This window comes from Amblyomma maculatum, unplaced genomic scaffold (genome assembly GCF_055883805.1).
Source record: "Amblyomma maculatum isolate TAMU_Amacu unplaced genomic scaffold, ASM5588380v1 scaffold_18, whole genome shotgun sequence".
In the NCBI taxonomy this organism is placed as follows: domain Eukaryota; kingdom Metazoa; phylum Arthropoda; class Arachnida; order Ixodida; family Ixodidae; genus Amblyomma; species Amblyomma maculatum.
Window position 1 is genome coordinate 3,646,635 of NW_028146743.1, and position 19,646 is coordinate 3,666,280.

At 46.9% G+C, this 19,646-nt stretch overlaps 1 protein-coding gene across 1 annotated transcript; it reads left to right on the forward strand.

The window, feature by feature from the left end:
- The first annotated feature begins 816 nt into the window (after positions 1 to 816).
- On the forward strand, positions 817 to 15,224 carry LOC146171731 (uncharacterized). The gene is made up of 2 exons (XM_084586294.1): positions 817 to 919; positions 12,885 to 15,224. The coding sequence occupies exon 2, from the start codon at positions 12,915 to 12,917 to the stop codon at positions 15,171 to 15,173; it is 2,259 nt and encodes a 752-aa protein (XP_084442420.1). The 5' UTR covers positions 817 to 919; positions 12,885 to 12,914; the 3' UTR covers positions 15,174 to 15,224.
- The last annotated feature ends 4,422 nt before the right edge of the window (positions 15,225 to 19,646 follow it).

Here is a 19,646-nt window from a genome sequence, read left to right on the forward strand (position 1 = left end):
CGCTGAGACGGTGCCGTTTTCAGCTGTCATGGTGTGTCACCATACGTTACACGATTTCGGCATCGGTTTAACTCGCCTTCACCTCCTTGAGTCCATCAGCCGTTGATAAAAGTGCGCAACATGCTTGAAAAAAAAAAAATTAACTAGGCGGCGAAAGCTGCAGTCTGCGTGGTTTCTTTGCAGGTTTGACTGAATTGTAAGCTACCGTTAAACTTCAGAAGCGTGGTAGCAGTTGGTGTTTTTTTAATATTTTGTGCTGAAACGGCTCCGCTTTCAACTGTCAGTATGTGACACCATTCGTACGCGATGTCTGCGTTGGTTGAACTCGCCTTCATCACCGTGCTTCTATCAGCCGCCGGCCAAAGTGCGCAACATGCTTGAAAAAAAAAAAAGAAAAAGAAATTAACTAGCCGGCGGGGGAGAACAATTTAGCAGCAGCCCGCGTGGTAGCAAAACACACGGCAATATGTACCGAGCGCGCGCCGCCCGCACCGCTGGAAAGGAGGAAGCTGCACGCCCAGCAAAAAAAAAAAAAAAAAAAAGCGCGCGCGAGCACGTGACGGCGCGCGGCCAATGAGAGGGTCGAACGACGAAGGAGCGCACCGGAGAGGAGGCGGTAGCAAACTTCACATGTTGGCGCTACTTTTAGTTTATTGAGGGGTTTTACCGCGGAGTAGACGCGCTACATCGAGGCACCCTACCGCGGAGCACTGTCAGCGCGCTCTTGACAAAGCTGCTCATGACTGTACGTATGGGCGTCTATGGAGCCTTCGCTACTATAATACATATACCTTGGGTCTAATCTCTCGCAGTATCGAGAAGACGTCGCGCTACACAGCAGACACATCGGCGTCAGCAACAGCGGACGACTGTACCCCAGCGAGAGGTTTGACTCCGTCCTGCCTACCAGGCTGTCACGGTAAGCTGACGAAAATTTTTGATTCACATATTCGTTGCGCATTGTGCTTAAGACTACTCATTGCAACGGCTGGTGTGTGTGAGACAAAGGATATACTTGTGCTTCACGAACAAATGATGCCCGTGTTTGGCTGAGTTATTCTGAAGCTATATATATTTTACAGTTCACACGCAAACAGGGGCCCTATTCTCGACACACATGGCCGCCGTTTGGCGCCATTTGTTTTCTCTGATTGGTTCTCAGAACAGTCACGTGTTTGAAATTTGTGGCGCGAAATTTCGGTGTTTCGAAATGGCTTTTTGCGGTGACGGAAAAATGACGTGAGCGTGAAAACGTATTTTTAGCAGTGGTATTTATGATACGTCGAGGGTATATATTAGTAACTTTGGATGGAAAACAGAGGTATATATGTGTCACGCGCTCGGTAATCACCGGAGGTCATCACCGAGACATGACAAAAGGGGGGTGGTCGTTCGATGCCCGGCGTAGCCGGTAAGCAAACGTGGAGAATGAGACGAAGACGCGTTGACTTGAAAGAACAATAGAAAGACGTTTATAGGCTCAGAACGAGGAATACACAAAACATTTAGAGGGCAGCAATTAACATTCTAAAAGGAAACGATATGAGTGAAGGAACAATCCAATTAAATACTTCGAATTATGTATACAGGGTCATGCTTTTCCCGGATGGAAGTAACAATTCAAGTAACAGTAAGGGAAAGAAAGTTTTTCGAACATACAATTGACCGGGGAGCGCGGCGGCAGTCCATCACTGAGACGACGCAGACGGGCGGCACTCGAAGGCGACGGTCCTTCCGGTGCAACTTGTGGCCTGAGAATGCGGTGCCGCTCCCGGGAGCACGCGGCAGTTCGGGTTTCCTTCTTCGGGAGCGAACTGGTCGGACTGACTTAGGGGCCTCGGCGGCTCCTTTTTAAACCCTTGTCGACGATGCCTTGTGCGCAAGGTCGGAGTCCGAAACAAAACACACACTTAGAGCGCACAAAGTAGTTCACTCACAGATGAAGCGCACGTAGACACACCAACTTCAGCACTACATGGCCGCCATCTTAGGTTTGAAAAACATAACGCACAACAAAAACAACAGTCACGTACGCCCCTAACTTCGGTTCTTCTGGGGGTCACATTGCCAGGGGAGAAGAATATACAAAGGAAGTAGTAGGGGTGACTTTGAGTGGGGAACGTACGACACAGACAGCACGCACTCTTCTGCTCGAGCATGGAGAGAGTTGGAGCTAAGACAGGGAAAGCTACACTGTTCCGAGGCAACGTGCACGTACGCGTTCTTGCGCGCCCGACCGATGGTCACATATACAGGTTCCGTGAACATATGGGGTTTACAGAACAACAATTCCGCTTGTGTATAAATGCAACATGGGCAAATTAATGGATGCCGCCTATTAAAAAAAATAAAAAATCCGCGTTTCGATGGAATTGCATAAACAGGTTTGGGGTGCGACCTGATGCCGGTGAACACCTCCGGCAACGCAATCCCTCACCAGAACAGGAGTTGGCCACCCTGGTGCAGTAATTGGCCGCAACCTGTCATGATAAGCTCCACGAAACCCCGGCCCTCAGTCACCAGCGGCTGCGGAACAACTGACCACGGCGGCGGTCAGACCTGTGAGGCAGCAGGGGGTGCTAAGAAAGCCTGGCTCCGCTGGACAGGCCGCCATTGGAAACTGACCCTGGCAACGTTTAATGCCAGAACCCTAGCTAGTGAAGCTCGTTTAGCAGTGCTCTTACAGGAACTAGAAGGTATGAAATGGGATGTCATAGGGCTTAGTGAGGTTAGGAGGCCGAATGAGGCATATACTGTACTGAAGGATGGGCATGTACTGTGTTACCGAGGTTTACCGGAGAGGCGAGAACTAGGAGTAGGTTTCCTTGTCAAGAAGTATATAGCGGGTAATATCGATGAATTCTATAGTATTAATGAGAGGGTGGCAGGCATCGTAATTAGGCTTAATAAGCGGTATAAACTGAAGGTTGTACAGGCCTATGCACCTACATGTAGTTATGATGACCAGGCAGTTGAAAGCTTCTACGAAGATGTAGAATCGGCAATGCGAAAAGTAAAGACGCAGTATACTGTGCTAATGGGCGACTTCAATGCCAAGGTAGGGAAAAAGCAGGCAGGAGACAAGGCAGTAGGTGACTATGGCATTGGTTCTAGGAATAGCAGGGGGGAGTTACTAGTTGAATTTGCAGAGCGCAATAACTTACGAATCATGGATACCTTCTTCAGCAAACGGAAGAACCGGAAATGGACATGGAAAAGTCCGAACGGGGAGACTAAAAATGAAATCGACTTGATAATGTGTTCAACCCCCGCCATTATGCAAGATGTAGAGGTAATCGGGAAAGTGCGATGCAGTGACCACAGGATGGTGAGGTCCCAAATTAGCCTAAATCTGAAGAAAGAACGCAACAGATTAGTAAGAAAGAAGCCCATCAATGAATTAGCGGTGAGGGGGAGGGCAGAAGAGTTCAGGATCTCGCTACAGAATAGGTATTCAGCTCTGACCGAGGATGGCGACACTACCCTAGAAGCAAGGAACAATAATTTCAGAAATATCATTACTGAGTGCGCGGTAGAAGTAGGCGGTAGGACAGTTAGAGTGGATACCGGTAAGCTGTCTAAGGAGACGAAAGATTTGATTAAGAAACGCCAGAGAATGAAAGCTTCCAATCCAACAGACCAGATCGAATTGGCCGAGATATCAAAGCTAATCAATAAGCGCAAGGTGGCCGATATAAGGAAGTATAACATGGAGAAAATCGAGCATGCTGTAAGAACGGGGGAAGCCTTAAAGCGGTAAGAAAGAAATTGGGCATAGGCAAAAACCAGATGTATGCGATAAGGGACAAGGCGCACAACGTCATCACGAATATGGATAAGATAGTCAAAGTAGCCGAGGAGTTCTATACAAATCTCTACAGTAGCCAAAGTAGTCAGGACCGTAATGAGATTTGCGGTAGGGACAAACATTCAGACGTTCCACCAGTGACGAAGGACGAGGTCAAGAAAGCATTAGAAACTATGAAAAAGGGGAAATCAGCTGGAGAGGATCAGATAACTACGGATTTGCTGAAGGAAGGGGGGGATATCGTGTTAGAAAAACTGGCCACCTTGTATACGCAGTGCCTGGTGTCATCGACGGTACCGGAACCGTGGAAGAATGCAAACATTATCCTCATTCATAAGAAAGGGGACTCTGAGGACCTTAAAAATTACAGACCAATCAGCTTACTGTCTGTTACGTATAAGGTATTTACTAAGGTAATCGCTAACAGAATCAGGACAACCTTAGACTTCAATCAAGCAAAGGATCAAGCAGGGTTTCGGAAACGGTACTCTACTATCGATCATATCCATACCATCAATCAGGTGATAGAAAAATGCTCGGAATATAACCAGCCCTTATACATAGCATTCATTGATTACGAAAACGCATTTGACTCAGTTGAAACCTCGGCGGTGATGCAGGCATTGCGAAATCAGGGGGTAGACGAGCCGTACGTGAAAGTGCTGGAAGATATATACAGTGGCTGCACAGCAACCATAGTTCTGCATAAAGAAAGTAACAAAATTCCCATGAAGAAAGGTGTTAGGCAAGGAGACACAATCTCCCCAGTACTATTCACAGCTTGCTTAGAGGAAGTATTCAGAGACTTGTAATGGGAGCAGTTAGGGATAAGGGTATACATGGAGAATACCTCAGTAATCTGCGATTTGCTGATGACATTGCCTTGCTAAGCAACTCGGGAGATGAACTACAAATAATGATTGATGACCTAGACAGGAAAAGTAGAAAGGTAGGCTTGAAAATCAATATGCGGAAGACTAAGGTAATGTTCAACAGCCTCGGGAAGGAACAGCAGTTTACATCAGGTAGCGAAGTACTGGAAGTAGTAGGCGAATATGTCTGCTTAGGACAGGTAGTAACCGCAGATCCGGACCATGAAAAGGAAATAACAAGAAGAATAAGATTGGGATGGAGCGCATTTGGCAAGCACTCGCAGATTATGTCTAGCAGCTTACCGGTATCGCTAAAGAGGAAAGTATATAACAGTTGCATCTTACCTGTACTCACCTATGGCGCTGAAACGTGGAGGCTAACCAAGAGAGTTCTACTTAAGTTGAGGACAACCCAGACGGCTATGGAACGAAAAATGGTAGGGGTAACATTAAGAGATAGGAAGCGTGCAGAGTGGGTCAGAGAAATAACTCAAGTTACCGACATTCTAGTGGAAATTAAGAAGAAATGGACATGGGCAGGACATGTAGTGCGAAGAGAGGATAACCGATGGTCGCTGAGGGTAACAAACTGGATTCCAAGGGAAGGAAAGCGTAGCAGGGGGCGGCAGAAAGTTAGGTGGGCAGATGAGATTAAGAAGTTCGCAGGGGTCAAGTGGATGCAGCTAGCACAGAACCGGGTTAAGTGGAGAAATATGGGAGAGGCCTTCGCCCTGCAGTGGGTATGGTCAGGCTGATGATGATGATGATGCCTATTCTGTGAAAATATGATAGAAAGGGAAGCACTTACGCTTGTATTACGAATGGGCTGAAATGAATCGCCCACTGTCAAGATCCGACTCCTGAAATCTGATTGGCTGACGTTGTGTGGCGGGAAATACGTCATGCGTAAACATTTAATGATGACGTCAAAATGTCGTTTCATTACGTAAATGATGTTCTGCCATTGCTGTGAATGACCAAAGTTGGGCGGCGCATTTTGAACCACTTGAGGCGGCCGCGAAGAAAGCATGGCGATTTCGATGTGCAGTGTAGGCGGCTGTTAGCTCACCGCAGTTTGGTAGAAAGTTTGGTGGGTTGTGAAGTAAGCTGACACATCCTGTTGTAATTGCAAAAAGCACTTAAACGACGTTATAAGGGAACTTTTCAGCAGCGTCATCTTTTAGAGGACTAATAATGAAGACGCAGATTTACAGCCGCATGAGGGTCGTAGCTACCCTCCCGTTCCAAATGCTTTGCTCTCATAGAGAAACCATCGATCCGCGCCGTCGTTGCCAATTGCAGCAATGCGGCCCGCTAACTCAAGCGGTTGATCTGCGCGAGATGAGGAATTTCAGAGAGCAACGGAAGGGGAAGTTGGGTAGGTTGTTCATGATGGTTTCGTGGGCGCTCTTTAATACAGATACAAAGAAAAGAAATAAAGGCGCCAGTCCCGTGTTTTCGTCTCTTTGTCTCTGTGTTAAACAGCGCCAGCCAAACCACTATGAATTTCAAAGAGCACCGCGATGCTTTCTAATTATCTGTCTGATCTGTTCGTGAGTGGAACCTGAGGGGTCACATGGTTCGATGGCTGTGCAGGAACTTCGCGCGACAGGCAGTGAGGGGTCACCAAAGACTTTCTTAAAAGTGAGCCTTAAAAAACTGCCTTTTTTGCCTTACACTATGCGCTAACTGCAATGTTAATGAATTGAACAGCCTTTCCACAATGGTAAAAGCAAGCAAAAATACTCAAGGCTTCTATTTTATTATAGGAATGTATGCTCCATGTACATAGTGCATGTTTGCTTCCCACATGTGATGTGTTTCATATATAAACTTTACTTTTAATATGCATGCGGGCTCACCATTTGCTTATTTTTAGAAAAAAAAAATAAGTACTCCGGAGCACGTTATGACGGCTACGCTCTAATCATATGATGTAGTTGAGTGACATTTTGTGTTGATTGCTTTTTTTTTTGTACAGCCTGAAAATAATCTCCCTTTATTGATTTGCATTTTACCGGTTTGAGTAGTAAGGAATACGCGTGCACGGCGCTGCCCTAGCTTCATACCATGATTTCCTGAGTCATCTTTCGCGCTCTTTCCTTACTGTCTGTTTATCCCCCTCTGCACGTGTACGGTAGCCGGAGAATCGCCTAATTAACCTTCCCGCTATTCTGTTCTTTGTTTCGTTCTCTTTCTCGGACATCTTTTGCGTTTCGTAGCTTTTCGCACGCTAGCGCATGAAAATTTAACCGACTAAGTGTAAGACCCAGCGTATGCCTTCCAATTGTGTGCGTGTGTGGAAGACTCTATCTCCTCCATCTCTCTCTCTCTCTCTCTGCGCTGCTTTCCGCGCTCTACACAACCTAAGCCGACGCAATATCTTAGAAACTTAAGCAGACTTGGTGGCCTGACGGTAGCTGGTTATAAGGCGGCTTTTCGAAAAAGGTGAGTAGCACAGCCAGTACCTAACAGTAATTGATACTTTGAGGCTGCGAGCTTGTCCTCAGAGATGGACATTACCTGCTGCGCCGGCGCCTCTTCTTCAATGCTGGGGCTGAGCTACTTTGGAAATCTGTTGATTCCTTCTGTTTACGACCAAGTCCTTAAACGTTTATTTCCTGCATTTCAAAGCCGCTGATAAGTGAACGTGAGAGGTCATTGGCGCTTATGAACAGCAATGCTACTTTCCGCTCCCTTTTCGCTCCAACCCACTGCGAATATTCCATTGCCGTTCTTGCTTTTCAACTGAAACTCGCGCAGCCTTTCCGGGCGTAGCTGATGCCTAATGTTCGACCCAAGTATGTCATGACACACTAATTCCGCAACGCCACAACATACTTCACTCGCCTCACTCCAACCCGAGGCTTCCGAATCACGAAATGCATCGCAGAGTATCGGTTCCTGCAGGAGCACCGTCTTTTTTCATACTTGGCGCCAATGTATAGTAGCAGACGATTGCGGGTTTTTTTTTTTTTTGTCACTTTATTTCCCTTTTTCTTCAGAATGCGTAACCCGATTGTGTGCTTGGACTTCCCGGGTTCGAACCCGACCACGGCGGCTGCGTTTCGATGGAGGCGAAACGAAGTGGCGTCCGTGTGCTGTGCAATGTCAGCGCACGTTAAAGATCCCCAGGTGGCCGAAATTACTCCGTAGCCCTCGCCTACGGCTCTCCTTTTTCTATTTCCACTTTCACTCCCACCTTCATCCCTTCCCTTACGGTGCGGTTCAGGTGTCCACAGAGCAAGTGTGACAGATACTGCGCCTTGCCCTTCCTGTGAACATATTTAATTTAACCTGGCACCGTCCTATTGCACACGTCACGCGTACGTCACAGTTTGAACAAAATGACGAACTGTGGAGAATAGGGCCCCTGGGGATGACTTCTTGAAGAAGAATGCCAAGCGTCCGAGATCTTCACCAGCAGAAATCACGAGGATCTAGAGAGCGCGCATATGGCAGTAATTATTCGCTCTTACGTATGACGATTGCAAAGGGGAAGCCACTATGTTACGACGCAACTTACGAAACCACATTCTAGTGAAAAATCAACAAGTATAGGCTTGGGAAGGAAAGGAAAACGTAGCAGGGGGCGGCATAAAATTAGACGGGCAGATGAGGCTAAGAAGTTTGCAGGGGTCAAATGGGTGCAGCTCGTACAGGGTTGGGATAATTTGAGGAATATGGGAGAGTAGAGAGAAGTGCAGTGGGTATAGATCGACTGATGACGATGATGATGACGAAGCCAAATTTTTTGGCGCTCTCGCGTGGGACGTGCGACAAATGCAGAAAGTTGATTGCCGAGAGAGCGATGAAATGGGAGACATGGTGCGGACAGGGGTGCCCGCACTGAATGCCGGCCTCAAAGGTATCGCTGTCGCGTCTTAGTTTTGGAGGAGTGCTTTGTAAACCATTTTTCTGAAAAAGTTGGAACTGGAACAGCGTAAAGCGACACACGCGCATAAACCACTGGTCATCTTTATCTTCTGTTAAACATCTCTTTGGTTATTATTTTCTCGTAAATTCGAACAACAGAGTAATTTTGCTTGCCGCGGCACCTTTTAGCAGCTCAACTGCAGCCGGCAGAAATGAAACAATCAGAGAAAGGAAAGAAAGAAAGAGGCGAAAAAGGAAGAACAGGGATGGAATATGTAAAAAGCGTAGAAAATAGAAAAAAAAAAAAAGTCTGTAAACGTAGCTCATTGCTCGCATCAGCTAACCAGCTTAGATACATTTCGGCTATTGGAGACATTTCATGTGCAAAAGACAGCGCAACGCGCGCGCTTTCCCCGTAAAATGCCCTGGCGCCCCCGCTTCTATCACCGCGACCCCACATACCAGAGAGAAGCGGCGCTGCGCGGTCTGGTTCGAGGCTATCTTTCTTCTCGCCGCGAAAACGGTCTATAGACTGGTGTAGCTAACTGCTCACATGATGGACCAAGCTGCAAGATTTAGAATAGGGAGACCATACCGGCGCATGCGCGAAGCCTCCTCGGCCGCCATTTAAGCCGGGATGCCAGGCGAAAATGGCAGGGGAGGGAGGGGATGCGGACGAGTTCGCTGCACGTGCTTTTCCACAAAACGACCTCCCTTGCTTCATCGACGCTATGTATTGCGGCAAAATAATTGCATGCAGTGATAGGATTTCATAGGCCCTCGGAAATGCCGGACGGCGAGATGGAGCGGATAATAGAAAAATCCGGAAACCATTTTACTCTTCGCGCTTACTTTCCGGGAGCCTACTTTTCAACTGAAAAAGCACAATCACAATGGGCCGCCGACAGCATCCGGCCAACAACCCGAACTGTTTGACGTTGTAATTGAGCGCCTAACCATGCGTCTCCGCTCGTCTCCGCACAGTATATATGCGCTCCGCTGTGTCAGACATATTGTTTGTCCCTCCACTACGGCTCCTCTTTCTCTCTTTCCACTTTCACTCCCATCTTCCTTCCCTTACGGCGCGGTTGCGGTGTCCACAGAAAAAACAAGTGAGACAGTTACCGCGCCTTTCCCTTCCTATAAATAAATCAGTTAAATCAGTTATTTGAACTGTTTGACGTTGTAATTGAGCGCCTAACCATGCGTCTCCGCTCGTCTCCGCACAGTATATATGCGCTCCGCTGTGACAGACATATTGTTTGTTTACATTTATTGAATTTATCGGTGACTCAATTGGCTTCAATTTTGATGGCTAAAGTACTACAGCACAGCCAGAAATAACGTATTTCCTTTGACTTGTCGTACAGAAAGGTCTTAATCACCTTTAAAGTACTACGCAATGATTTCGAACGTGTTTTGTGCGAACTCATGCTCCTCGCACTGAAAGAAACCGAACGGCATTCAATGCATCGAATGACATTAGATTCGAATGACATTAGATTCGAATGACATTAAATCTGCTCGTGTGACAGAGGTCTAAGTTTTTCAAAATTCCGAATAGACGCTTGCACGAGCGTTAAAATGCTAGCGCGCAATCACAGCGCCGTGGATCATCACGTGGGGTTCCTTTTCACGCGGTAATTTACTGTTGATGGAATATATTATCTCCGAGTTTTCATTACTGTTCCAGCAGCTGAACACTGGCTGCGGCGTCAGATTCAGCTTGAGGTCACTCATAGTACGCAAAAAGTGCTGTATTTCATATGCTGTTCATTTGTTAACATTCCAGCTTTTGGACGAGAGTAGCAGATGATTCAGCTGTAATGAAAACTATAAAGTGACTTTTGATTACTTCTGCCTAATGTTGGCTGAATATAAATTTGATGTCATAGTCACAGTTAGGACGCCAAGGTCTTAAGTGGAAATACAAGAATTTAATTCCATTTCATTTATTTATTGAGTGCATATGGCAGAGCACAACAGGGTACAGGCAGGACAGACAGAATTCAATTGTTCAGAAACAATAAAAGGGAATAATTGCACCAGATGTGGAAGAATAATAATAATCCTTGTTACTCAATCTTGGGAAAGCTGTAAAGATTGCTTCAGTCGGATATTGTTTATTTACTACCCACGACGCATGAATTCGACGGGGTAATACAATGTTTACTAGAACTATTCTCATGATACATAAGAATACAAGAATCCTTAGTGTACATTTTTGCTCTCGGAATCTCTGCGGGCATCTGATCATAATGCGAGTGCTCGTTCATTTGGCGTCGACAGCCGTAAACTTGGCTTTTGGACCTGCACCGATGAACTCTCCGAGCTTTGCCCAGAGTTTGGCGAGGGCAGCCGATGTAGTTGGCTGGTCGGATGGCAGTGCGAATTTCTGCGAGAGCCCTCTTGGAATGTCAGGATAATCTATACATTCCCGCATGATATAAGCAGCGGGCGCTGGGCTTCGGCAGCGACGACACATCGCTTAATCGAGTTCGTTCTTTAACTACTCTCTCAAAGAAGGGGTTAATGCAGTGTTAGTTGCGAGGCGGCGCACCAACATTTGCGTGGCCCTCGATAGCTCCTCAGGCAATAGGAGGAATGAGGTGCGCCTTTTCCTTGCTGTGTTCCTATCTTTTATTGAGAAAGATCTTAAGGTTCTTGTAGCGCCGGTACTTCATGATTTCTTTGAAGGTGGAGGCTCCAACGGGTAGCTTTGGGTGCCCGATGTAATTAAAAGTTTGTTTTTCTTATTATATGGGCTTTAAAAGTGTGTTCAGAGCGGTTGATATTTTGCCTGCTGCTGTTCGGCACGCTCGTTGCATTGAATGCGTGTGCGTGCAGCCACCCAGAAAATCGTCGCTGTACTCCTAAGCGTAAGAATCAGGTCTTCAACTGGCCCTAATAAATCGCCGATTATTTTTCTTAACCGACAGTTCTTATCTCATTGTAACTAAACCTGTGCGTTAGGCGTTGATTATGAGCAGTTTACGTCTCAAGATGGCATCGATAGAAAGATTCGGCGTGTATAGTTCTTGTGCGTCTCGTTTTCTCTCGCTTCTATGCTTGACATCGCGCAGCTCATCAGCTACACGCGCTCATGGTCCTTCGCGAAAGGCAGGACATTGAGAAAATCCAGCTGTTGTGTGGCTGGTTGTGGAAGTTTTGAGATATCCTTCATGCGCGGTACGCGCCTGGCATGTACTTGGGATCCCTGCGGGAGCGCTATTAACAGATCAGGTGTGCTTCGCTCACCTAAATATAGGCACATCAAGACCTGGAGTGCAATAAATGAGGTTTCGTTCTACGCGTAGAAGCAAGCAGTCATCGAAGCTATTTGTAACAGGCCTCGTTGTTTTGTCACAAGTAGCAGTTCGTGATTCACACGTAAACATTCGATATAGTTCTGTATGGTTGAGAGATGCAAATTAAGGGAGGAATGAACGTCGCCAAAGCTCTTGTAAGAAAATGCGATGTTTCGAAGCACAATCTGTTTCCTTGACCAGAATAGAGGGCGCCTCAGTTGAAAAACTGAACATTTAGTACGCGTCAACCGTGATGTCAGTGGACTTATACCGTAAACGAACGAAAAGGTAAGGGCTTTCTACATCTGCTGAATGTGCCATGACTCGAACTGCATTCTATACGGGTATGACGATCTCCAGCGCAATATAGTTTCGTCAATATCTCAGATGCATCGCAGAGCTCTCAAACGCGCTTCGCTCAGTGCTCATTTGTTTAATGTAAGGTTTTTGCTGTTCCATCCTTTCTATAAAATTCTTAGTTTCTCCAATGTACAACGCCAAGCATTCAGAGCAAGGGACTTCGCACACCACTGGCGCGGCAGGAGGCGTACGATGGTAGTCATGTGCACTCTTCGCTGCCCTTTCTTCCCAAAAATATGCGCGCCAAGATTTCGCTAAGGACCATCTAGTTTCTACTAACGACATGCACTGCTTTTCAAAATGCTAAAGCAGTTTTCAAAGGCAATCGACGGCTGATCTCCACAACGAAGATGGTGCACCATTTGTAGGCGCAACTCGTACAATTGCACAAGGTGAAACGTCCGATGATCATTCCAGTAGAAATAGCGTGCTATGGTTATTTCATAACACTACAGAGAGTTGCAGTGTGGACGCAGCGCCGTGCCGGAGCCACATCGGCACCTTCTCCGCTCCTTATAATGTCGTTAGTGTACCTTGTAATGGCGTTAGTAAAACAGCCCCATTTTAGTAAGTGCTGCTGTCTTGCTTTGTGGAAAGCACGTGCCGTGTCCTTGATGTTGCACCTCGGACCTTACCAAACTCCTGATGCTTATCTCGCAGGCGTGTTCTCGACGAGCCGGCGCTACTGCGATGGCAAAGCGGAGGCACGAAGTCGACGACTTTCCCGGTGAACGTTACCCCATGGAAGCTGAGGTGCCAGAAGACGCCGTTGTGGTAGGGGAACCGCCGCAGGCATTTGAAGGCATGGGGCACAGCCTGTACAATGGTCTGAGCATCGACCACCATCGGCCGTGCACGAGCCGGGAAGGCTACTTGTGCCACATCTTCGGCAATTTGGAGGCTTGGAACAGCATCCTCTGGGTCGTCGGGCTTGAACTTCAGGAGGAGTCTGGTCCGGAATTGTCCCTCGTGACGGCGAGTGACGGCTCATTTCTCATTTGTAGGGCCACGCGGGAAGAGAGATTCCGAGCAGCGTATTTGCTGTACCAACTTCTGACCAGACACCACTGCGTAGCACAAGCTACCATCAACGACGAAGTCATGGGAGATCACGCATACATAATTTGCCAAGCGGTTCGGAACAGCCGAGCGCTGAAGAGGATCACATTGGAATTGTGGTCAACAGGGCAGCGAACCTCGTCGAGACACCTGGCCCAGGCGATAGCTTCCCTGGCAAAGCTGGAATCGCTTTCATTGTGCGGGTCCATAGAGGATGCTTTTTTTTCCGCACTTGCACCCATATTTGCGGGTACTTTGACAGTGCTCCATTTTGGTGAAGTGTATTTGCATCATTCACTTGAAAATCCAACTGTAAGCATCTTCACGAAAGCGATGTTCCAAAACACGGGCATTATGGAACTGTCGCTCTCTAGAGAGGCTCTGGACAACCGCTGTTGGCTATATGGTCCGGATAACCAGGATCTCGGCTTTGATTCATTCCTACGAACAAGTAGGTCGCTCATATCACTAACAATAGCTGAACCATTGAGTGGTTCGAGGCTCCTCGTCTGGACCATCTGCGATGCTCTGTCAGACAACACAGTCCTGACCAAGCTAAACCTAGAGATTAGGTTGCTCCATCCCCAATATGCTACTCCAATAAAGACTCTTTTAAACCGCAACAAAATCCTGAAGTACTTCTGCCTCTCGTATAGAAGCTACAAACTGGATAGCGGGGATTTTGAGGATTTTGAAGACTTTCCAACTTCATTTCAGTACTGTACAGGCTGCAAAAAAACCCACTCTGATGTAACTGACCATCTGAAACCTTGGATCTCAGCACTTTTGGCCGATGGGATGTCCCTCAAGGAACTGACGTTCTCGATGTATGCCTTCTGCCCCGTGGAATGCCAGGGATTTCTGCGAGCGATGGCCAGGAATCGGTCTCTTGAGCGACTCACGATAACACATGTATACTATAAAACATTTCACGTGCGCAGCGTTATCAGTGAATGTGGCATGCAGCAAAGGGTCCTGGTAGACAGCGGCATCAAGCTGTTCTATCCAGACACTGACATTGAAGACATTGTGGCCCTGCCCGTCAACCAACTCCTAACAGCTGGAAATCGTATGATGGCAGGTCAGATCACGGATCTCACTCTGCTTGTGTCGTGCATTCTGTGCCCAACCCGTGAAGCTGAGCCAAGGTCAACAGTCATCGTTCAGCTGATTGAGAGGGCGGCTTTCATCAGAGACCTGGCGCTGCATTTTCTACCCGGGTGCTGCACCTACTGTTATAATCTGTGCGCCCCGGCTATAGGCGATGCCGTGCTCCGCAACCCAACAATCAGGAGTCTGGCCGTCCGCTTCTGGTGGCGACTTGGCCTTGACATGGCGCCGTTGGCAGGCCTGCTGCACCGAAGCAGGACTCTGCGCCAGTTCGAACTTATACTTCCGTGCCCCGAAGCATTCACAGAGTTCGTCACGGCGCTCATGACGCCCGAGTTTGAGAACAATCATGCGCTTCAGCGTCTAATTTTTCCTCACGCTGTCGCTCGCGGTGAAATGATGAGCGAGCGCCTGCACATTCAAAGCGTCGTGCAGAGGAACCAGGCCTTGGCAAAGCGCGCTGCTTCCTATGTTGCGGGAGTCCGGGCTAAGTACACCGCCGAAGCCTTTGAAATCATGTCAAGTTACCCTGTGGTAATTGAAGAGGTTGAGACAGCGGTGCTCATCCAGAGAGACAGAGCAAAGCAACTGGTTGCTGAGAGTGCGCGGCGATTAGCAGATTTCACAGAATTCATGCGCCTCGCAAGTGTCGTGCGCGATTCTCTCGAGTGCAATCCTTGTGACGACGGCAAGGTGCAATTGGGGGACCTACCCGAAGAGTGTTTGCATCACATACGGCAGTTCTTGCGCTTTAGTGACGTTCGAGATCCGTGCGCGTAAGCGCAGCACAACCTTGTTGATGTTCTTTTTATTTTCAGTGTTGCAGGAGAAAACTCGCGAAATGTGTCCGAAAATTACCAAGTATTCTAAAAACCCCGGTGATATATCTGTGATAATACTTGTCTTAAAAGAAAAGTTCGAAACCTTTCTGCAAGTTCTCGAAGAGCTCTCTTGCCTGTTCCTCCACTCTGGCAGCGTCGGTCAACCTTAACCCGATTTCCGGTTCGTGTGACCACAAGAACAGTCTCCCTGGAGGAATGGGCGGGGGATCAAATGGATAGGAACTAGACTGAGCTGCTGATTGGATTGGCGAACACTTCTTGCACGTTGTTAAGTATATGCCGTTAGCGTGTAGAGGTTCGCGTAGCTTCTGTTGACTCATGTTCAATGTATTGGCTTTCAGGAGGCATCATGAATTCTGCCTCGCGAGGCAGGCGATGATGGACATTGTCTTGTATATGTTTTGCTGTATGCTTGAATGGTGTTGGTTGGTGTTTGGAGGATAAGGAAGAAGCAAATGACTCTCGTTTGAGCTGCTGATTGGATTGGCGAACACTTCTTGCACGTTGTTAAGTAGGTGCCGTTAGCGTGCAGAGGTTCGCGTAGCTTCTGTTGACTCATGTTCAATGTATTGGCTTTCAGGAGGCATCATGAATTCTGCGCCGCGATGCAGGAGATGATGCAGATTGCCTTGTATATGTTTTGCTGTATGCTTGAATGGTGTTGGTTGGTGTTTGGAGGATAAGGAAGAAGCAAATGACTCTCGAAGCGTGTCTTTCAAGCATGGAGTTTGATTATTATGAATTCTGCGAAATCGCAGTAGTAATGCGACCTTAATCCCCTGCCTCGCTAGCATCGCAGGGCATTCATCGTGGATTAGTTGTGATGTCATTAAAATCGGCTAAATCCAGTGGTTCGAGAGCATGCACTGAGAGGCATGAGGCATGAGTTCTCTAGTTTACAGAGTGTAGACTGGATGTTGTAGTGGCTGACGCTGTGAGATGATTTGTGTATGTTAAATATGAACGTAATTCCTCGGTGCGTGTTTGTGTGTCGAAATGTTTAGCGCTGTTCCTTTCTTGTGGAGCAGTGTGCCATATGTTGAAAAGGACGATAGCAATAAATTGGCTTCTTATACGCATCTCCTGTTCGCCATTGTTTCTCCCGGCAACATTTTTGTCTGCACCATTTTCATTTCCTTGTTCTTGTTCTGGCGTTTTGTCGCCAGACTCACCTCTGACAACGGCGCTGCATGCACTCCTTTCATTATTACCGGAATAGACACATCATCAAGAGGAGGTTTCCGGTGAAATGTATGTGGACGAAATACCAGTGTTAGCTGGTGATAGTGATGTTTACAGTGACCGGTAGATATCCGCGGGGATAAAGTCGGCACGCTTCAGTTGCAGTGTGGCGTAAGAAAAGTCTGGTATTATATCGTTCAACAAAACACGTGTCAAAAGTAACAAAGGTAGGTATCTGCGATATCTAGTCCGCGTGGTAATGAGGGCAAGTGGTGCTCAATGAAGGCGAAATGGACGTGTTGCAGAAATCCTTTCTGAATAAGAAATGTCCTTCACCGTTGCTGCTGCGCCAATTGTGGGGGCAGAAATTAGGTGTCGTGCTAGACACTTCTCAGTGAAAGAAATGTCACTTTATTTCAGGCTTATACGTTAGGGCGCAGTGGCGAGGAGCCACTGTTTGTCAAGAGCAGTTGACACGCGTAGTGCATAAGGTTTGAAAAGGGAGTCTTCAGCGCTGTACGCAGCTTCTGTTCATGTAGAGGGAAATTGGGGGACTTCGCATGATTAGCTGCTTTTGCGCCGGAGTGCAGCCGACTTGAATGTTCCTTCCACTAGTTTCAATATGGAGGGAACTTCTTCCAGAAAAAGGGCAGTGGAACATCTAGTACAGGGGGTCTGGGAGAAATTTACCCAAACCAAACACAGCACCAGAGGGTGATGGTGTAATTAATATGCTTTCATGTTATACTCTGGCCGCTTTGAATGTACGATGGATGGCAACCTAAATGTTGAGTATAATTATTGCTAGAGTTAATCGGGCAACAGTGTTTCTAACTGAGCCATGTAGCGCAAAATATTTGATATTCCAATTGTACTGCAAATCTTGTGTAACGTGAGTAGTATCATTGTTTTCGCCTTTTGAAGGATTTTCATTATTTAAGACAAGCTGCACAGGTGAGTTACTTCTAAGAAAGACGGTGAGGATGCGTGCTAAGCGTGAACCCGAACTCCTGAGAAGGAACAACACTGCATAAAATACTGCATAAAGGTCAAAGCGAAAGCGCTAATATGCACATATGCAGGGTATGCTGCAGGGCTAGTTGGTGGTGGTTGTCAAGCATTATGGTGTCGCAGCGCTGGCAGACAAGGACAAAAGGACTAGGGACACACAACTGCGCTGAACTTTCAACTTTATTTTGGACGCTTTTGATCCGCGCATTTATAACTGACAGAAGGAACTGGACACGCAAGCGCACTCACAAGACAGATATAGCAATCTCAGTAGCAGCATCGCAATCTCGGAAGCCGAATCACAATCCCAGTAGCCATATCGCAATCTCAGTAGCCGTATCGCAATCTCAGTACGAGAAGGCCGCCCCACAAAAATGAAAGCGGTGCAACAAACACTGAACAGGCTATAAAAACAAGTCATAGAAGCAAGTAAAAACAAAATGCAGCATGATAAATGAAAATGAAGAGCCAACAACAAACATGGCAAAATCATGAAAAGGTGAAGATGAATGAAAAAAAGCCAACAAAAAACATGCCAAAAGCTTCAATGAGGCGAAAGATAAAAACAAATAAAAGTTCATCAAAGAGGCAACAGTTAACAGCCAAAAATTCAATGAGAGCTAAAAACAGGTGAAATGATGACGTCAGTGAGGTGAAAATTAACAAAATGAGGCAGCAAATAACAGCAAAAACTCAATGAGTAGCTAAAGTCAGGTGCATGGATCAGGTGCAGGTGCAGCGCTGCGACATCATTACGCTTGATAATATGCACAGGCGCCTATTTTTCCTGTCTGCTGGGGTGAGGTGGACTGGGAGTCCGAGTTAACACCTTCGCCATGCCAAGGAATATTTATCTTACCCGCAGAGTACAGAGTACGTTACAAGCAGCCCAACATCACTTGATCAGTTAACATCGGAAAAATGGAACAAACGTCGTACCGTTCGTGGCATTCGACCCAAACGCTGCCCGAGCCAGTATATAACCTGTCCAAAAACCGATCTAGGACATTTAGCCATTCAAAGAGCCGATACTGATCTCGGTCTAAGATACTGGCCTACAAGTCTCAAACCGAATATTATATTTATAACTATACACTGACTATTCCATGTTGGCAACCCAATCTTATTTGTGGGCTATATTTGGCATCAGATGTTGTTCACTCGCTTTTTAAATATTCTCATGCGCCCCAATTAATTGTCGCCGTAATATTTTTAAGCCGAGCCTACCTACAGGCATGCATAATGCATGCATCGAGATTTATATATCGGTTCTATGTTTTCTTGCCAATTCGTTGCTTGGAGGCATTTTCACGCAGTGACTTGTTTCGCAACTCATTGGGAAAACGCTCAAGGCAAGTAAACCAGAAATATGTGTTGTGAAGGAACTTTAATAAGTACTAAATGAGCGCGCATATGGCCCAGATGTTTAAGGGGTATCTGGTGTGGAAGTCGTGGCCAATGCATGTCAGGCTCGCTGGAAGAGCGATGGAAGCTGTGGAAGACCGGTGGTGATGTAGCGGAAGCACCATCTGTATTAAGGTCGCTGGTGAGTGTGGGGTTTCCGAAAGGTTGCGCTGGTATTGTTCTCAGAAAGCAACTTAACCAGATGTCTCTTTCTACCTCTCCCGCGGTCGTTGCTCCGCGCAGCCATCTGATGATGGACCCCTATATTTCAGCGATGTCGATGTCGTCCTTGTAATAGAGATGGCGGCTGCAGAAAAAAAAAAAAGAAAATTGAAAGCACCTTTTGCGGGGCATTCCACGCGCACTTATTCTGCGTCAGAGCTCCGTCAGAGAAATCTCAGTACCTCCCAGGACCTTTCAGGACGGTTAATATATATGCTTATTCATTTTCTTTCGCAGCGAAGTTTCTTGTTGATAGTAATAATACCAGCGAGTTTGCATTTTTGCATATTTTGCATTATAGGCCAGCAACTGCATCGAAACAATAAACGAGCTGTGACAAGCTCGTAGTTTTGTAATCGCCAAGGAAAGTTCTTGAAAAAAAAAAAAAGACTTTTTGTTCTGCACATGAAAGTCATGATCACGCGTGTGCCGACTTTAGTATGTCGCAAGTTACATTCCAGCTTTACTTCTACTAATGCACAAAGCTGAGCACTTTGGCTCGGGAGAGCCATGTCGAACCTCGTGCAACCGCAGGCAATTAGCGGGAACAATAGGCAAGGCACAAGCAAAGCAAGGCACGTCTGCGTAATTT

What these genes read in the sequence shown, in the direction of transcription:
- LOC146171731 (XM_084586294.1), top strand. Translation starts at nt 12,915, where the DNA reads ATGGCAAAGCGGAGGCACGAAGTCGACGACTTTCCCGGTGAACGTTAC.